The sequence below is a fragment of the Antechinus flavipes genome, chromosome 5 (assembly GCF_016432865.1).
Source record: "Antechinus flavipes isolate AdamAnt ecotype Samford, QLD, Australia chromosome 5, AdamAnt_v2, whole genome shotgun sequence".
Lineage (NCBI taxonomy): Eukaryota > Metazoa > Chordata > Mammalia > Dasyuromorphia > Dasyuridae > Antechinus > Antechinus flavipes.
Window position 1 is genome coordinate 268977899 of NC_067402.1, and position 17120 is coordinate 268995018.

At 37.6% G+C, this 17120-nt stretch overlaps 1 protein-coding gene across 4 annotated transcripts in view; it reads right to left on the reverse strand.

Moving 5' to 3' along the window:
- USP44 (ubiquitin specific peptidase 44) overlaps positions 1 to 17120 on the reverse strand; it is a 37540-nt gene that overhangs the window by 8177 nt on the left and 12243 nt on the right. For 3 of the 4 annotated variants that reach the window (XR_007954252.1, XR_007954251.1, XM_052000904.1), the window contains exons 1-3: positions 14138 to 15506; positions 10959 to 12466; positions 1296 to 1494 (exon numbers count right to left, since the gene is read on the reverse strand). Coding sequence is in view for 2 of the 4 variants with exons in the window: in XM_052000904.1 (XP_051856864.1) it covers positions 1296 to 1494; positions 10959 to 12392 (1633 nt within the window). In the remaining 2 variants the exon portion in view is untranslated. Of the gene's footprint in view, positions 1 to 1295; positions 1495 to 10958; positions 12467 to 14137; positions 15507 to 17120 lie in introns of those variants that run through there. The other variant, XM_052000905.1, reaches the window with a different exon arrangement.

Sequence of the window (17120 nt, forward strand, 5' to 3'; positions counted from 1 at the left end):
TATTAATTTAGGAACTAGGCTAAAACTAAAATTTTTTACATTGTTTAAAAAAAAAGGGGGGGAGGGGGGTTTGCTCTGAGCAAATTAATGTTGCAGAGACCGTAGGTCAGGAGGAGCAAGCATTTCTGCTATCTACAAGGAATCAATTTTAACGAGAGCTCTCTCCAAACTGAGAGCAACACGCTTCAAGGGTCTTGCCAGTTTAAAACCATTCTGTACATTCAAGTTCATTGCTAAGGCCTGATAACCCTGAGCTGCTTCTTAAAATAAATCTTTCCTTCTCCAATTATGCTTTTTGGCCCCTCTTAAGAGCTATTGATCTGAAGTCTCTTACCCTGCCAGTAATAGGTTCTAATCTACTTGGGAGAAAAAAAAATCACCCCCAAACATAAATTTGCCAAAAGCCCATAATTCTTAATTACTTTCTTGTTAGCTACTCAGTGGATCACATGGCATTAAAAACCTGGATTATTTTTTTTAAAAACGGGACTCCCAAATCAAATGCTAAATTCTAGGAATACCAAAAGTTTGCATATTTTTGTAGACAATAGTTGACATTGCGTCTCCAATTCAGAAAAATAGAGAGGTCTAATGAAAAGGAGCATGGTGGTAAGCACCACATCTCCTTTGAAGCTAGTATCAAAATCCTTAAAATCATTTTTACAAGACACAGAAATGAAACATTATTTTCTGTGGAGCAATAGTACCAACCCCAGGCCTATCACTAATATATGGGGGCAACCAAGTAAGATGCTCCTAATCAACTGTGCTGCTGGTGAGTAAAGAATCCTGCTTGGTCCTCAATAGGAATTGATGATCTCATCCTGAGGTGGGTCCTCAACAGGCCCAGGCCCACTCACCAACAACAATCAGTAAGTAATCTATCTTGGCAGCACACACATCCTGACAGCTCATTCTTTTGTCTCCCTCTCTCTCCCCCCTTCCCCAATCAGTTGTCCTCAGCCAATTCCCCATTTCCCAGCTTCCCTCACTTTCCTGCTTCCCAATCTAAGCACTTAAGTTATCAATCTGAGATAGGGGAGAGAGATGCACACAAGACATGGTCAAAGGTTAATAATAATGGGTAAGGTGGCCAGGTAGAATTGGGAATCACACGGAGAATTGGGAATCTGGGGAGTCATCCTAGAGACTTATTGATTCCGTGAGTTACTTAACCCAGAAGAACATATTTCCTAAATCAAGGCAATCTTCCCCTTCTCCTTTGGTTTCTTTGCAAGACTGTAACCCTTTCAAGACACAAAACACATCTAAAATTACATACTGTCTTTACTCACTGTTACACTGGTCACACACATATATTTTTCCTTCTAAAGCTTCAGTTTCTGTGAACTTGGCCAACATTTCTGTAACCAAGCATGGATACTGGGCAGCCATTTCTTTTCCATTACAGTGGTATCTTTCAGGAAATTCCAGTGACAGGTCCCAGAAAGGTTCGACTGTATTTGACTTATTATCACATGCAAGACATGTAACCTGTAAACACAAATATTAAGTTAATCTCTCCAAGTATTCCAATGCCCTCTCCTGTTAGTAAAGGCAGAATCTCCATTAAAAGATCTATTTGTCCTATGACATTCATAATGGGATCTACAAAAAAAAAAGTACTGGACAAGTGTAACAGAGAAAAATTCTTAACACTTTTGTTCCCTTTAAAACACCTTCCCAAGCCTCAGAGAGTGGTGATAGTATAAGACAAAACAGACCATTTTTATTACAGAGATGTAAAAAGCTTTTGTACCAAAAAAAAAAAAAAAAAGTGACTGCAGATAGAGTAAGAGAAATTTTTCTGGTAGGGAAAATATTCATGTCAAATTCCAAGAGATTCTGACATGCTAGCTATATGAGAAATTCAGTTACCAATCTTGCCATTTCTCCTTCAGCTCTCCCTACTCATATTGTGCCACAACAGTCTCAGGTCAGGCCTCAGTGAGTCTTACTAGGTCTGTAACCTCCCTGCCAACTACAGATGTGCCCAAACTCTCGTGTGTGTGTGTGTGTGTGTGTGTGTGTGTGTGTGTGTGTGTGTGTGTGTGTGTGTGTGTGTCTCTCTCTATCTCTTTCTATTTATCTCTTAAAGCCCTTCACAGCTTGGCACCAATCTTTTTTCAACCTCTTAGATGTCACTCAGCAATACATCCTACCATCTTCCTCACCTCAGAACTGAGTTTCTATAAATTAAATGCAGGCTTTCTTCACCTACTCAATTACTCTTTCCCTCAACTCCCCTGTATTCATATTTTTTGTCCTTTTTATAATATTTCATACATTTATGGAGGAATTAAAAAACACTCCTTGTATTTATCTCCAGTGCCTTGCACACAGTAGATGCTTACTGCTTTTTGACTGAATCAACATACCTGGAAAGCCTAGAAGTATTTCTCAACTGGCAAGCAGTCCTGAGATAGGAAAATGTTTTCAAGAGAACTGCAAATTAGCAACTTCCACACAAAAATAAGCTCTAAATTACAAAGAAGTACAAATGAAAACAAGGCTAAGCCATTACCTCAAATCCTATAAAGTGACAAAAATCACAGAAGAGTAGATACTGTCACGTATGTGAACAGGTATGTGTCTGTGCTATTAATGATAGCCTACATCCTGGTAAACAAGGAGTAATTCTACTATAGCTCCATACCTGCTACCACCACTCTGCCCATGCTAAAATATTCAGATAGCCTCTGACTATCTGACTGGGTGCCTACATCCTGGTAAACAAGGAGTAATTCTACCATAGCTCCATACCTGCTACCACCACTCTGCCCATGCTAAAATATTCAGAGCAACACTTTCTGGGGATAGGTTGAACAATCATGGAATATGCAGCAGAATATTTCTATGCAGTAGAAAATGATAAATTCAGAAGAATGTGGAAGGCATGTACAAACTGATACAAAGTAAAATAAAATGAAAATAATGTAACATAACAATATCAACATGATTACAACAATAAAAAAAAAACTGCTTAAAGGAAGTCAAATGCTAAATAAATAAAAAATCAGTAATGGTTTAGAAGAAATGGTAACTTAAAGCTATAAGGAAACTCCTCCAAACCTTTCAGATGCCTACTATGACTCTGAAGAGAGACAGCAATTCAAAAAGACAACAATAAAATCTTTAATCAAAATATAGGACCAAACTCCATGAGAATGAATGGGTGATTGATTAGCTGTTTAAGAAGTCCTTCATCTCCAACACCACAGAAATCTGAAGGGGAAGTGAATCATCCAGCACAGAGTATCCCAAGGAAGAATACCAGGGGAGCTCAAAGCCAGATAAGGAGGGTGAGAGAGCAGCATTTGGAGAGGGCTGAAATCCTAACCTAAGAGAAATGAGGATGAGAGAAAGAATAAAGCTCATCCACAAGAAGGGAAGCACAGATCTAAATGAGAAGAAAGTGTCCTCTCTGTGCCCCTCAGTGTCTCCAGTCTTGCTCAGGTCATACTCCTAAACTATCTTATTCTGTTCTGTGCATCCCATTTTAGGGAGAACCTGAAATATCTTCAGAAAAAGAATGCCTAGAATGATGGAAGATGGACTAGAAACCATTTCATTCAAGCAGTTTAATCAGAAAAATGTTCTTTTATGAAAGACTTAATTAGACTCTTACTTTGCGGCTTGAGTACAGAAGAGGTTACAGAAAGTTCTCATTTGAGCCTATTAGAAGGAAACACCTCCTTCAACATGACACATACTGGGACACATTGGGAATGTAGTATCATTAGATAGGAGAGTTTTTAGAAGCACAAGCTAAGGAATTTTATTTAGTAAGCAATAGAGCCCTTTTAAGGAGTCTTGAGTAGGAGTGACTTATAAAGATCATGCCCAGCATGAGGGTTTGAATGGACCTGTAGTACAGGAGTTTGGAGGTGGGAGACCAGCTCTTACAGACTGGCAACAACAGTGGCTTCCATTTTGTCAATACCAGTAGGACAGGAGATCACATCTATGCAAAAACTGATAAAATTTGGCAATTAATTGAGTCTGGAAAGCAAAAAAAAAAAAAAAAAAAAGAGTCAAAGCTAGTACCAAGATCTCTTTAATAAAGGTAACTAGGATGAAGAATAATAAAGACAATACTAAAAATAACTAAATCAAAAGGAAGATAGTTTGTTTTTGTTTTGAACAAGTTGAGTCAGCTAAAAAGGTCAGATAAGAGCAAAAATGAAGATCTAGGATGCTGCAGCATAGCTCTGAAAGCCACATAAGAGAATGAAATTTTCAAGAGTGTCAAAGAAAGAAGGTTAAATTAATTTTGGCAAACTTTACCTTAAGGGGCCAAGAAAAGGAAGAATCAAGCAAAGGAGGGGCAGAAGCAGCAGTCAGAATCCTTCTAAAACTTCTGAGATACTTTCCTATGGGGAATAAGCAGGATGGTGGTAACATCTTAAGAAGCAATGAATGAATGGTCATCAGTGCCAGATTTTGCCAAAGAACTGAGAAGACTAACCCAACCATTCTGAAGAGCAATTTGGAACTTTGACCAACCAAAAGGCCATCCAACTTTTGATCCCTCTTGATCCAACAACACCAATACTAGCTCTCTCTCCCAAGAGATCATAAAAAAGAGAAAAAGAACCAACACGTACAAAATTATAGCAGTTCTTTTGTATGGTGGCAAAGAATAGATCAACAGGATGCCCATCAATTGGGAAATGGTTGAACAAGTTGTAGTATATGAATATAATAGAATGCTATCATTCCAAGTAATGATGTTGAAACAGAAAATGTTCAGAAATACCTGGAAAGACACCATACACAGTAATAGCAACACTGTGCAATGACTAAATTTTTGCACAGACAAAACCAATGAAATCAAGATTAGAAAGGAAGCAGAAAGATGGGAATCATTTTTTACAGCCAGTGTTTCTGATGAAAAAAAAAACATCATGTGATAATCAACTGTGGCAGAAATTGAGCTCTTCTAAACAATACAATCCAAGACAATTTCAAAAGATTCATGATGGAAAATGACATCCACATCCAGCGTAAGTACTATGAAGTCAGTGCTGATTAAAACATACTATTTTCACTTTTTTTTTTGGTGGTTTTTTCCCTTTTTTTCTTGTTTCTTTCACAACATGACTAATGAGGAAATATTTTTAACATGTGTGTGATTGCACAAGCCAAGCTCTACATTCATCTATAATTCAACAAAAAGGAGACAGGTGACTCTAGGATCATACACTGAAAGCCAGAAGAACTCCAAGGGATCATCTAATTCATCCTCATTTTGTAGATGAGCAAACTGAGGACAGAAAAAATTCTTCTACATACTTACAATGTGGCAGAGCCAGGATTTGACACTTCCCTTTCCCTTCCCCTCCCCCCACCAAAGTCCTTAATTCCAAATCAACATTCTTTCCTCCACACATGGTGTTTTTGTATGAATAAAGAAGGATGTATACAAAGGCAGTGGAAAGAAATGTGTGGTTCATACTTTAAAAATGTATAGCAAGAGCAAGAGGTAGTAAGTTGAGCATATCCATTGTGGATTTTTGGCAAGATATGGGCAAGAATCTCATAAGATGGGCAGACGTAAATGGGTTTCAAAAACTGCTTCAAGAAAATATCCGTATATACAATTAGAATATGTACTATCATTTCCTTGTTTTCAGATTTACTTTGTTTATAAAAGTATAAACTTATTAAATGCCTTTAAACCATAAATATCTTTTACCAATATTTAGGCCAAGTTTACATTCATTTTTCTGTCTCTGAAGATACAGATTTACTTGTCATAAAGACTTATATGTTAAACATTCCCATAAAATATATCTCATAAATCTTGTCCCAAATTTATTTTCCTTCCAACTTACCTAGATTAAAGTGGGTTTTATTTTCTATAAAGCCTATTAGACTTTTATACCACATTTCAGATAGGAGTATCCAATTTTCTTATCTTTAAAACAATATTATATCCTTAAGCATTATTTATAGAGATCAAGATTTATAGTGATATCAAGCATCTTAAGGATCAGAAAAAAATTTAAACCAAGATAAAAACCCATTCTGAATATACCTAAAAACCATCAACATGATGCCAAACTTGAGACAGCTAGATAGTGCAGTGAAGAGAGCACCAGCCCTGGAGTCAGGAGAACCCCAGTTCAAATGTGGTCTCAGACACATAATACTTTCTGGATGACTTTGGGCAAGTCACTTAACCCCAGCTGCCTTGCCCCCCCCAAAAAAGTTGAAGATCCCCGACACTATAATATGATGCTACAAAGTATTTAAAATAATTCAACTTTGTAAGATCCTTCATGCTTAGTTTTTAAGAGGAGACTAAAGCCTAAAATGGAATAGAATACCATGGGGACATTATCCAAAATTATCTAAGCAATGAAAGCACTAGGCAATGTGATTAACACTATCATTTTAACGCTCTTTGGAGATACCCATTTCTGAAGTCTCCACCCTTATTTTGCTTCCCCAAATAATTGGGATTAATCAACTAATCATTTGAAAGTATGCATCTCTGAAAAAGGAAGTGATTTAAAGAAACTTCAATTATCCCCTAAATCCACTAACAATATGGTCCTTTAAGCAGAAAGAGGCAAATATGCCATCCAAAGAAGGGCAGAAAGTTCTTTTGTGCTCAGGGGATCAGAACAGCAAAATGAGAAAAATTGTTCGTATTACTTATATTTATTTACAAGGCAAATATATACATACTGACAGCTAGAAAATAATTTTAGCACACAGATTTTACAATTTATCCAGTTTTGTTTTGTTTTAGCAAAGTCCCAAGGAAACAAACAACAACAACAACAAAATTTGATTTAACAAGTTTGAATTACTAAAACTTGAGGTGGTTTTTCCTACCAAATGTAACTTAGTACAATGACTTTATCTCATTGGCATATCCAAGCTGTGAATGTTTTATTATTGGGGTTTTTCTGTTTTGGTTTTGGTGATACTAGTATTTACTTCAACAGTAGAACAAAATAAATTTCTATTCCTTTCTTGAATTTGGGTTACAGCAGAATCTACCTTATAAAACTCGCAACAAAGCTAATAAGTCTAAATGTAGAAACCCTACAATACATAAGTCTTAAAAGGAAACAAAGCTATCCTTGGGACCTGACTGGCTCCGGCTTCCCTATCACCCAAAGATATCAAAAATCCTAGGCATGTGAAGTCTGGCCTTAAGTTCCTCTAACTTGGTGGATTAAATCTTCCAAAGACTTTTAGTCATCATATCTTATTCTAATAACCTAGTGCATTTCCATATGGGGGACCAGATGCAGGGAAGACATTTGCTGCTGTATCCTTCTTGTACATCTTTGCTGAATTCAGGCAAAATAAAGATCCTTTTGTTACTTATTTAATAACTTTCAAGTGCCGTTTTTCATCCTAACATCAAACCTGAACCCAGTGCTGACTTCGGAGCTACCTCAGACATTTGGCATAATTGTGGCAGGTGGAGATGAGATGACCTCATGGTTTAGATAAGTTGGAAAAAGAGTGCTACCAAATAAAGGGAGGGGTGATCGAATGGTGGGACACCACATGGCAACCAGTGGTAAGAATCCTCTTGATCCTCTATGGGGAGCTTTCTCCGTGGGATAGAGAACATACTCCCAATTCAAACCAAAGGTACTGGAGGACTACTCAGGGGAGGATGAACAAAGAGCCCTATATGATTCTTCGATTCTATAGAAGTTGGTCTGCCAGCATAATAAAACTCAAAGTAAACTGGGCCATAGCAGCAGCAACCAGAAGTCTAGATTTTCGGGATCAGGCAATAGAAGATAAAGAGGAGCTTGCAGAGCCGATGGCTTCAAAAGTAAAGCTATCTTTCTGGATGGGGATAATGGGCCCCAGTTAAGAATCCGGCTATGGATTCTAGAGCCTCCACGTCCCGTCTCTTCCCTGTCCTTCCCTGCCCCCTTTCTCCCCCCCAATAGAGATCTGGCAACTCCACACTCCACTTTTCATTGCTCTTGGGAAAAGGTGGCTCCAGGCTTTTAGAGAACAAACTTTCTCCACCAAGAAGTGAGGATTGGTTGCAAGAAAATGTTAAAAGAAAAACCTGATGAATTATTTATGGAGTCCAGGTTGAGCAGCTCCTGCAGCAGGTTTCCATGGGCTAAGAGGGGAGAGCTTTCTGAGGTTGTACTTTTTACAAAGTACTTTATACAAAGATGTATAAGACTCTCCAAATAAAGAATGTTTCCTGTCCTCCCCACCTTCCTTCCCCTTTCTGACAGTGGGGCTGAGCAGTGGATGGAGCTTTGGGCCAAAAATCAGAAAGATCATATTGTTCCTTCTCCTCTCCCCCTCCCCCCCAGTTTGTATGATCCTGGGCAAGTCACTTAACCTGTGTCTGCCTGAGAAGTCCTGGTCTGTAAAATGGGAAAAACAGTAGTATACCACCTCCCAGATGAAAAATCATACTATATAAATTACATCATTATACATATAAATAATAATAATATAGCATGCAAATATCAATTATAAATTATATAAATTCCATAAGTTGTTATGTTAATATTATTGAGATGGGGACTTCATCATTCACACCTGGCCTCTCAGAAATGAATGCCAAGAGCAATCAATGGGAATCTGCAAAGGAGAGGGTGAAACTCCTGAAGGAAATGGGTTTGAGAGATTAGATTCCTCCCCTCCACTGCCCAGCTTGTCTTAGGGTCAAGGAGATCCTTTCTTCTAGGTACAACTCCATCCAAATAGTGCCAAATAACCACATAGGCACAGGCTGATCAACTGCTAAATCAAGGTAGGACTTGGGAAAAGACTGCTGTCAGTGTGAATGGGCACTCTGTGAATGGGGGAAAGGGGCAAGGATCAGAGTTCTATGAAAGAATTTCCCTTCAAGGTGAGGACCCCCATCTCCTTGTGAGGGAGTATGGGATGTGCCTCCTGAAACCATGGGGTTGAAAACATGGCTAGTTCTTAGGGGTGCAGGTGAAATGGAACAAGAGGATACTGAGGGCCTTTAAGCACCACCCAAGCCCCTTCAAAGGCTCTGCATACCTTTTAGTAGCAGTCTCCCTCAAATGAAAAGTTTCCTTTCCTCAGGGATGAAGTGAACAACTCTCCTTTCCAGGGTTTAGAGGACCAAGAGAGAGCACTGTTGGGAAGCATCTTGCTTCCTAACTGGGGGGAAGTGAAACTGCTGCCTTTGATTATAGTGGGTGTGCAGTTACACTTGAATAAAGAGGATCTCACTGGGAGAGGGGGGGGGGAGAGAGAGAAGAAGGGAGAGCAGGCCCTCCAGAGGACTGTGGGGAGCCAAGATTTGGAATCATTTCCCTGATATGGCTCTCTAGAAGGGGAAGATTTTGGCAGATGAGTGGGTGGTGATGCAGAGAGAGAACTGCTATCCAATTAAATCCAAGAACAGGTTACCTTCAAGAGGTTAATGATTTCTTAAAGCCTTTACTACAAATGACCTTGATTGATGATCAAGAACTGTTGATTGTTCAAGAGGGAGCCATGCTGGGGCCCTGATGTCGCTGTAGCTACTGCCCTTCATATAGGGAGAAATCTGTAACTGTACTGGAGATAAAAGCATCCATGCTGCAGTTGGAATGTTCCTGGAACTGCTCCAGTTCATCTTCACCCTACATTAGGAGACCATCACCCACCACATGGACCAGATTATTGAGACCTGCTCCTTTCAAAGTTTAGAAGATGAAGAAAAACTGAGATCTTTAGCTTTTGTTCTCTTTCACAAGGGGAAGAAGGAGGGAAGAAGGATAGTTCTGAAATATTATTATTTCTCCTTTTTTCTTTATTATTATCACTTATGTTAAGAGAACTGAAAGCTCAACCACATGGTCCCCATGCCTCCCATGTGCAGCTGGAACCAAATTAAAATACAATTGGGAAATATTTAATAAATAAAAATACAAAAAACAAATAATTTCACATCTTAAAATTAAGTTGATATTGTATTGTCATCTTAGGATCCTTTTGTATATATTAGGGGGTCTTTCTATTTGGGTTTGACATCATTGGCCCAGAGCAGTGAAATCTGACATGATGGGCCCAGGGTCACATTGCCAGGATGTATCAGAAACAGAACTCAAACCTATGTCTTTTGGCCTACTTTTCAATCTACTAGACCACCTGACCTCTCAGAGAACAGAGCAAGTCTACAGAGCACAAGTTTTCTATGTTCTCAAAACATTATAGAACAGAAGACAGCAAAAGATCTAAAGACTATCCAGTTCAGGCCTGAAATTGGGAATTTAACTGATAATAGAAGCGAGGCAATGGCCAAGATCATCAAAACTTTCTTTTGCTTCAGTATTTACTTGACCTAGCTGAATTTTGTCAAGTTAAGCATTTATTAAGAGTTTACTATGTGCCAGGCATTGGGTTAAGTGCTGGAGATATGAAGAAAGGCAAAAATAGTCCCTTATTTTCAAAAGGAGCCCATTCAAATGGGCTTAATTTTGCAGCCTCAAATTTTACCACATCCACCACCCCAAATCAACATCATTTTCACAATAATTCCAAGTTCAAAATATTTCCCATTATTCTTTTTAAACTGTTAATATCCTGCTACTTTTCCTTCAGAATTACTTTTTCTGATTCTAATTTTTGGTCCAGTTCCAACTCGATTTGTTTTGTTACTGAGCAACAATTCATTTTTCCCTTACTTGTGATAAAACTGGCTATTATGAACTCTAAAAATACTCTAGTAAGGAGGGGAGAAATCAACAACAATAACAAAAAAATCAAATTAACATGAATGCTGAAATTCTAATGATAGAAATAAGTTTCATATTCAATTTTAGCTGATTCTTCTGAACACATTTTAAAACAGTCTTTTTTGACCTAAAATCTTCTTTGATTAATTATTTTTTGCAGAGCGAGAATTTAGAGCTTTCTACTTAGGATGGCATCTCTAATAAAGCTTCCCAAAACATCACCCAAACTGAAAACTTAACAAAAACAATTCATACCTGACTAAGAAGCTGTCCATGAAAGATGGTATTCACCACATTCAAAACCTGTTTGATAAGTTTCTTTTGAGAACTGGGGATGAGAGCTGGATACCTGGTACCTGTCGTCTCTAGTTCATGCTGTACTTTATCCAAAAGTTCACAGAGGAATTCCTGAGCATCTTGCTGGGCATAACCACGGAACGCTGGTATTAGCCTCCATACTGAATGTAGCATGGCAAAAGGCGACACCAATGCCCATTTTCCAGACCACATAACTTGGAAAAGAGTATGCAGTTCATGGCAAAGAGAAATGTATTTGGAACTTGGCTCCCTGGGCTGAATAAGTTCCATGCTCCTGCTTTTAGATGCACCACCACTTAAACCTGAAGACAGACTTGAGCGTCTTAACCCAGGAGAGCCTTTGTATTTTTCTTGATTTTCTTTTATGTGAAACACAGAATCTGTGACTGGTGGATGTTTACAAGAAGATCTAGTCTTCCCACTAGCAGCTGTAGCCAGCAATTCTTGAGTTTGGTTCAGATCCAATTTTAAAAAACACTGTCGAAAAATAAGTAAATGACTTAATACCTGCAAGATAGAATTCATATAGCAGGTATTACCCAAATTCCTCAATCCTGTTACCCCAGGAGTCACTGTTGGTCTTCGTTTGATGGGAGAATCACTCACTTTTTTTAATCTTATTTCATGTGAGGTAGACACTTTTTTACCAATCACTGGTGATGCTGGGCTCCGAACAAGTTTCTTTAGAGGGAGTATTTCCGTAACACCAGATTTGGCAAGGCCTTGCAAACGTGAACTTTTTCTTGGAGGCATTCGCTCCATTTCTGCCTTAAACTGACGCTTCAGTTCCTGTCGTCGTCTTCTTGCTTCTTCTCTCTTGGCTTCTGCTTCTTCCTGAAGTTTTTCTTCTTCTAATTGCCTTTTTCCAATGGGAGTTTGTTCATACCAAGATCTAAATACTTTGCCCATTAACATCCGTCTCCTATGCCAAAGAGCAGTGAACATTTGATCTTCATTTCGAAGGAGAGCTTGGGCACCACCATGTGAAGGGTAAGTGTCATCACTGGTACCCATAGAACGTAAAATCCTTCCACTCCGAGTAGTACAGTTATAATTCTGACTTTTGATTGCACTCAGGGTACTCCGTAATAATTTCAAGTCACCGGTTGCATTATCATTAAGAACATAGTCATCACAAAGATAACAGAAAACATACAACTCATTCACCTCCAATGCTACTGGGTGGTTACTGTCCTGAAAGTGCTTGAGTGCATGTTCTTCAATGTATCTTCCACATGCCACGTGTGAACAGCTAAGGCAAGCCCACACTGAATCTGTTGTATTACAATCCACACAATGCCATTTTTGAGGATTGAGGATGGAATGATCTTGAGCAAGCCGAAGCCGCCCAACATGCTTGCATTTATCCATTGTTAATATTTAGGTAGTCTAGCTGATAAATACATAGTCCAAATGAGTTTTTGTCCATAACTTGGATCTGAAAACTAAACACAAAAAATTATCAGTTTCTGGAACATGTAAAACAAAATTTGTTTAATATAATGTCAATTTCTCCATTTTAGAAGTGCTATAGAACAATACTTTTTTTTTTCCTATTTCTGATCTGCTTGTCAAAGTAACAAGTGCTCCCCTTACTTTCTGTAGCCTTTATTTCACTGATCACACCCTAGATATCCACTCTTCTTCTATGCTCTCAAAGCATAAAAAACAACAACCCACCCTTCATTTGGCTCTATTACTAAGGATTAACACTTATATGGGGGAAAGCTTTATCTATACCTCATTTGATCTCCTTTATTAACTTTCCCTTAAGGTGTCCATCCACCTATACCTCTCTTTCTCAGCCAAACTTCTAGGGAAAGCTATCCTTTACTCTTCATCTTCAATTCCTCTCTTCTCACTACTCAGTCCTCTGACATTTGGACTTCTGTCTCACCTAGTTGAAATTACTCTCTAAGGTTAATAGTAATCTCTTAATTGTCAAATCCACTGGCTTTTAAAAAAAACAACTCATCCTTTCTTGACTTTCCTCTAGCAACAGATGTTGTTCATGGTGTCTTCTTCTATTACTCCCTCCTCTTTGGCTTTTGATGACACTTGCCCTCTACTAGTCCTCTTATCTCCAGTTCATTCCTCATTCTTTTTGCTGGATTAACATCTAAATCCTGACCCCTCTGGTCCATCAGTAATTCTATCCCAAGGCTCTAATCCCAAGAGAGATTAGCTCTTCTTCTCTACCCTCTCTTTTTGGTGATCTCACCAACTCCCATCAGTTCAACTGTCACCTTTCTATAGATGACTCCCAGATCTAAACATCTCCCAAGTTCCAGTTCCACATCACCAACTGTCTATTGAACATTTCCAACTGCAAGTACCACAGGAATCTCAAACAGAACTTATTACCTACCCTATACTACCATCACCATAACCACCACGATTACCACACACTGCTCCTTCTTCCCAAATTCTATTAAAAGCACCAAGATCCTTCTTGCCAGCAAGGTTTCCAACCTCAGTTATCCTCAGTTCTTCATTCTATCTCACATCCCAATTCCAGTCAGTTGCCAAGTCTCATAAATTCTGCTTTCCCATCTCTAGCCACTATTCTCTTTTCTCTACTCATAAGCCACCAACTCTAATCTATATCACTTCTCACCTGAACCAAGGATCAACTTCCTCTTTAAAAAATATCATATATGTACCTATTCAGCAATACACTATCTCCCCAAAACAAGTCCACAAATGCACTGTTGGCGGAGTTCTGATTTCACCTACTCATTCTGAAAAGAAATTTGGAACTATGTCCAAAAAATTACCATACTGATTATACCTTTAGACCCAGCTAACATATCACTACTAAACCTATGGAAATATTTATAGCAACTATTTTTATGTTAAGCAAAAATTGGAAACTAATGATGTTCTACCAGAGAATGGATAAACAAAATGTGATCTAAAAATCTAATATTACTATATCAAAGGAAATGATAAAATGAATAATTTCACAAAGGAAACTAGGAAGATCTTTATGAACTGATGGAAGGTAAAGAAAGCAAAATTCAAACAATGCATACAATGGTAACAGCAGTAAGGAGGACATCAATAAAGTGATAAATCACAAGTTCAAAGGAATGAAAATGAAATATGCCACTCACCTATTAAAAGAAGTGATTAGCTTGAAATGTAGAGACATACTTTTTTTTTTTTTTTTTGGTCACATCAATGAATAATTTGTTTTGCTTGACTAATATACATTAAGATGTTTTTCAGCATTTACTTGTTCAGAGAGGGGCTTGGGAGAAGAAAAATGCTAATTTAAAAAATACTCATTACTTGAGAAATAAAAAAAATTTTTTTAATAAAAAGGAAATCCCTTTTCAAAAACAAGCTGTCCCTCCCCCACCCATTATGAAAGTTTCTTGAGGGCAGAGATCATGTTAAGTGTTTTTGCCTTTCTTTGTATCTCAAAAACCAGCACAGTTAATAAAAAAAAAGTGTGATTTACTAGGTTTCTAATTGAAATCCTATCTTCAATCGTCTCCCCTCTTCATCCCATCCTTCAGAAAGGCTTTGTATACAGCCTCAGCTTCCCAGACACACTAGCTGCTTAATTCCTCTACCTCACATGCTATAATTCACCAGTGTGCCTTTTACAAAGAGTGTTCCAGGCATAGGAATTCCTATGCCTGGAATCCCTTTCCTCCTAGACCAATGTATCATACATAGCCCCTCCTGAAGAAGCCTTGGTCATTGTCCAATTATTAATATCCACTCTATCTGAAATTATTTTGGTTTTGCTGTGCATGGATTTTGTATAAAAATTATTGTCGTATATGCTATTTCCTCAACCAGAGAGGTCCTTGAAAAATCAGATCTTTTTGTGCTGCCTTATACAATGCCTGGCAGATTAATAAATGCTCTCTCAATGATATCTAAAAAGCAGCTCAACTCCACTTCAACTTTTCTACATCGACACTTTTCTCATTTATCATGAAAAGCTCATTTGAAGAGCTTCCCAAGACGCTGTATAAATTCAATTAGCATTTGATTTTAACAAAAGCACACCCTCTAGTGGTCAAGGAGGGTAATAACAATGCATATTTTTCCATTTTGCTTTCAAATCAATACAGCAGAAAGTGAGAACTTAAAAATATTTTTCACTGGTATTTGCGTACATTCTAAGTATTCGATTCTAGATGCTGTATAGAACCTATTCATTTACAACTAGCTTCCTTTATCTTTTGGGGATAGGGGAGGAATCTTAAATTAACATTTAGAATATCACTGTTCTTTTGTATTCATTCCCTTGTCTAGCAATTTGCTTTCAATAAACCTGAACTGCCGTTGTGTATATGGATGCTCAAATATGAACCTGTGTCAGCAAAGGATTCAATAAAGTATAGGTTTCATACTATATTTGTGGAAAGGATGGAGAAAACTAGATAGACAATAGGTCAGTTAGCAATATTCAAAAATGATTACATGGCAGACCCCAAAAGTAGTCATTAATGAAAAGATGTAGATTTAAAAGATCTCCAGTTAATCATCTAGGTCTTGGAATTTGTTCCATGTAATTTAACATTTTTGTCAATGACTTTAAGGTACAAATAGCATGCTTATAAAATCTGGAAATGAGGTATAGGCTGGTAAAGAAGGTAATCTGGATTCATCACCAAAGCAAACCAGATTTGGTGATTTGTCCTCATCCCACAATTTAATACTTGAGACTAAATTAGAAGTCAGGTCCTCCTGATTCTGATGGAGTTGATGCTCTACCCACTGTACCACCTGCCTGCCAATAGATCCAAAAGGATCTTAACAGATTAAAGCACTGGGATGAACACATCCAAAGAATTCAAAAGTCTTTCCTGGAGTTCAGAAAATCCTAGCTTGTCTGAAAAAGAGTTTTTAGTAGACTGTAAGCAAGCTCAATGTGATTGTACAGTGGCTGCGCTGATAGCTACCAGAAACAAAGCAGTGATTGTCTTCATCCTTCTTAGTGCACAACAGAAACACTGTACTGAGTTCTGGGCATCATTACTTATAATATCATAAGCCAAACAGGTAACCTGATTGGAAAGGGAGAACCTTGAATTCATGTCACAGAAGGAATGTGTGAAGGAACTGGCAATATTTAGCATAAAGAAGAAAAAATTCACAGACAACATTAATAGCTGTGATTATTTTTTTTTTCATGAGGCAATTGGGATTAAGTGACTTGCCCAGGGAATTGTAAGTGTCTGAGTCCAGATATGAACTCAGGTCCTCTTGATTTCAGGACTGGTGCTCTAACTACTACACCAACTAGCTGCTCTGTTTAATTATTTTAAAGCAGATAACTGCTCTGATAATGGCCTTAAATAAAAAAGGAATGAAGCCAAATTTATAAAAATAAGAATTATTCCCCCAATGATAAATGTCAAAGAATATGAATATAATTTTCAGAAGAAATCAAAGCTGAATCGTCAATTGAAAAAAATACTCTAAATCACTATTAATGAACGAAATGCAAATTAAAACTATTATAAGGCACTATTTCATATTCATCAGATTGGCTAACATGAGAGAAAAGGAAAATTACAAATCTTAGGTTGTAGAAAAATAGGGAAACAAATGCACTGTTGGGGGAGTTGCAATAATACTTACTAGGTTTGTATTTCAAAGTACAAATCAAGAAAAAGGGAAAAAGACCCATATGTATAAAAATATTTATACTCTTTGAGATGGCAAACAATTGGACACTGGGATGATGTCCAATCAACTGGGAAATGGCAGAACAAGTTGTGATATGTGATAGAATGATATTGTGCTATAAAATGTAATGAAATGTATGTTCCAGAGAAATCTGGAAAGACATGAGACGATGTGCAAAGTGAAGTGAGCAGAACTAGGAGAACATTATTCACAACAGCAATATTATATGATCAAGTTTGAAAAACTTAGGCTTACTTAGCTATACTGCTAAAAATAGTGATCCAGGACAATCATGAAATCATGAAAAAAAAATCTCCTCCAGAGAGAGAAAACTAGTTGTAATTTATTTCACTTTTCTGCAATATGGCTAATATGGAAATGTTCTATATGATTTCATATGTACATTGTTTTCTCAATAAGGGGTAGGGGGTTAGAGGGAAAGAG